This window comes from Zea mays, chromosome 3 (assembly GCF_902167145.1).
Source record: "Zea mays cultivar B73 chromosome 3, Zm-B73-REFERENCE-NAM-5.0, whole genome shotgun sequence".
NCBI classification, from domain to species: Eukaryota; Viridiplantae; Streptophyta; class Magnoliopsida; order Poales; family Poaceae; genus Zea; species Zea mays.
This window is the reverse complement of record NC_050098.1, coordinates 116,433,488-116,436,412: the sequence shown is the minus strand read 5'-3', so window position 1 is coordinate 116,436,412 and position 2,925 is coordinate 116,433,488. Positions and strand designations below refer to the sequence as shown.

General features: G+C 61.4%; 1 protein-coding gene across 1 annotated transcript; it reads left to right on the top strand.

The window, feature by feature from the left end:
• The first annotated feature begins 218 nt into the window (after window positions 1–218).
• Window positions 219–2,581, top strand: LOC103650460 (RING-H2 finger protein ATL65). Its single transcript, XM_008676052.4, has one exon. It carries the CDS (start codon window positions 667–669, stop codon window positions 1,909–1,911), a length of 1,245 nt encoding a protein of 414 aa, XP_008674274.1. The 5' UTR covers window positions 219–666; the 3' UTR covers window positions 1,912–2,581.
• Window positions 2,582–2,925: the final 344 nt, after the last annotated feature.

Below are 2,925 nucleotides of genomic sequence, written 5' to 3'. Positions count from 1 at the left end.
TTAGAATATTGGTTCTTCTAGTGTATCCACGCATGCATTAAATTGGTTTGTTCGGTGGATTAGAAGAGCTCTGATCCAGTTTTGGTGTTTGATAAGGCTCTTTTGGTCTAAAGCTGATTGAAGTATTGGATATAGTAGTGTTTCTTTTTACTAGATAGAATATGATTTGCTTTTTCTATTCCTAGTTCTTTCATATGTAATATAGACATGTATTTTGCAACGTTTTAATATGACTTCGTTTATTGGCAAAAAAAAAGTTATCAGTCAATTCCATATTCTTCGATGGTTATTTTTTGTAGAGTTGTTATCTGCAATGGAGTGGGGGAAAAACTGTGAGATCCAGAAAATGGTGCCCCCTTCACTGCACTGGTGGGATGGAAGTAAATGAAGTCGGCATTCCCTAATAAATCAGCGCACCAACCGCTGTACGCTAGCGTGAGAGGCTGAGTGGAGCGCTGGTGCCGGCGGTGCGTGCCCTGGTGCACCGCATCACACTCGACCACGTCCACGCATCATGGCCCGCCGCCCGCCGCTAGTGCCACACTTTCACTAGCCACCCGCACCCGCAGCTCTTGGCCTCTTGCCGCCGCACCATGCCTGCGCATCCGACTCCTGCTGCGCACTGACCCGCCCCGCCCCGCCCAGCTAGAGGACGACAGCGCCGCCATGCGCCCGCCGCGCAGACGGCCGTCGCCTGCTCCTTCGGCCGCCTCGCCTTCGGGCGCCATCAGCTCGCCACCTTCTCCCTACGCGGCATTCGCGCCGCTGGGACCAGGTCCGGCGCCCGAGCCGTCTGCCGCGGCGGCGGCGGCGTCGTTCGCGGGCAGCAGGCGTCGCGGAGGCGCCGGATCGAGCCTGAGCCCGCCGCTCATCGCGATGCTGGCGGTGGTGGGCGCGGCGCTGCTGGTGGTGCTGTACGCGCGGCTTGTGAGCCGCGTGCTCCGCGCGGCGCGGCGTCGGTGGCGGCGCCGCCGCCTGCGGCTGCTGCTGATCCCGGGCTCCCCCTCGGCGCGCCGCAGCGGGGACGACTCCTTCGCGTCCTTCACCACCTACGACAACTACTACCACACCTTCTCACCCTACTACGGCCTGGACGACGCCGTCATCAAGTCGCTGCCGTCGGCGCAGTACCTGGCCGGCGCCGGCGCGTCGTCGCGGGGCTCCGGCGCGTCGTCGCGGGGCTCCGGCGCGTCCAGGGAGTGCGCGGTGTGCCTGCTGGAGTTCGCGGACGGCGACGAGCTGCGCACGCTGCCGCACTGCGCGCACGCGTTCCACGCCGACTGCATCGACGTGTGGCTCCGCGCGCACGCGTCCTGCCCACTCTGCCGCGCCGCCGTGGCGCTGCCGCCGCCCGTGCCATCGCCGCCGCAAAGGGCGGCGCGGCGGACGCGACCCAGCCTGGACGACCTGCTCTTCTTCCACCCGGTACCGCAGCCGCTGACGGCGGCGGCGGAGATCGCGCCGGCCAGCCCGGACCAGCAGCTCGCGGCCGGCGCCAGGGATTTCCTGCTCAAGCGCTCCTACTCATTGGGCTTCGAGCGCAGCCTCGCCTTGGAGGCGGCGTCCACGGCGTCCCCTCCGTGGCGCTACCGCGTGTCCGCCGCAGCCGACGGCGCGGCCTCCCGCGGTCGCGGCTTCTGGAGCAAGCGCTGGCCATCCCCGTTCGGCGGCGGCGGCGGCGGGGGCGCGGGCGGATCCGCGGCCGCCCGCGTCTTCTCCTTCCGGTCGTACTACCGCGGCGCGGCGTGCAAGCCGTCCCCGTTCTCGCGCCGGTGCCGCGGCGGGAGCGGCTTTTTCATGTCGCTGGCGTCGGAGCCCCCGGCGATGCGGAGCCGCGCGGCCGCCGCTTCGAGCCGGCTCCGGTGCGGGGACCCTGAGGCGCTGCTCTCGCCGGACCGGCTGAGCCGCTGAGGCAGACGGGGCCGGGATCGGCGGCGGTGAGCGGATCTCGGTCTCCGGCCCGCTCCGGGCTCCAGGCTGCGGTCCTCCCCTCGACCGTCGTGGTGGGTGGGCCTGGCGCCTGCGTGGAGACGGGGGGCTGGCAGTAATGGCGCGATTAATGCGAGGCCCTGCCGCGGTTTTAATGGCGGGAGGACGTGTGCCCAGACCGCGTGGTGTCGCACTGTCGCTTCTGCTTCCTGCAGCCAGCTAGCAGAGCAGCTCAGGGCCCCTCACTCCCACTGGCCACTTCGCTTTGGCTCGGCTCGGCTCGGCTCCGTGTCATCACCTTTTCAAATCTTCCTCGCTTCCGTCCGCACCGCTGTCACTTTTTCAAATCTCCTCGTCGTCGCCCGGCTTGACCAAGGGCAGTGCAGGCGTGTAGGGCTGGCGGCGCACAAGGATGTCTGGGCCGTCCGATCAGAAAACGACGGCATCCCGGTGGAGCCTTTGTTTTCTCGCCGGACGGCTCGTAGTCATAGGCGGGAACGGGTCATGCTTCAACCGTTCGGGTTGTCTCTTGATTTCGACTCTATTTCCACGGTGCTAAGTACTATATTGTAATAATATTATTATACGAACTTGTTTTTTGTAAGTTATAAAACGCAAAGGGAGGATTCCGGCTCGGTTGGATTTTGCTGTTCATGCTCTTCTTTTTAGGGAAAATTCGTACAATGTCACTTCTTAACGGACCATCTAGAAAATATTCGTTGCTAGTAAGACATCTAGGAAATACCTCTCGCTAATGTATATGTCTACTTAATGTTAGTTTTAAAAATTTTACCAATACCGCAACTAATAGGCTAAACACGGTGAATGACAAACAACCTTTATGCATGGAAGAAACATCCTTGATGGGTTAGTAATCCTCCATGAGACGGTCCACGAGTTCCACCGTAAGAAACTAAATGGGGTGATTTTAAAAATTGTCTTTGAGAAAGCTTATGACAAAGTGAAATGGTCCTTTCTTCAGCAAACACTCGAGAT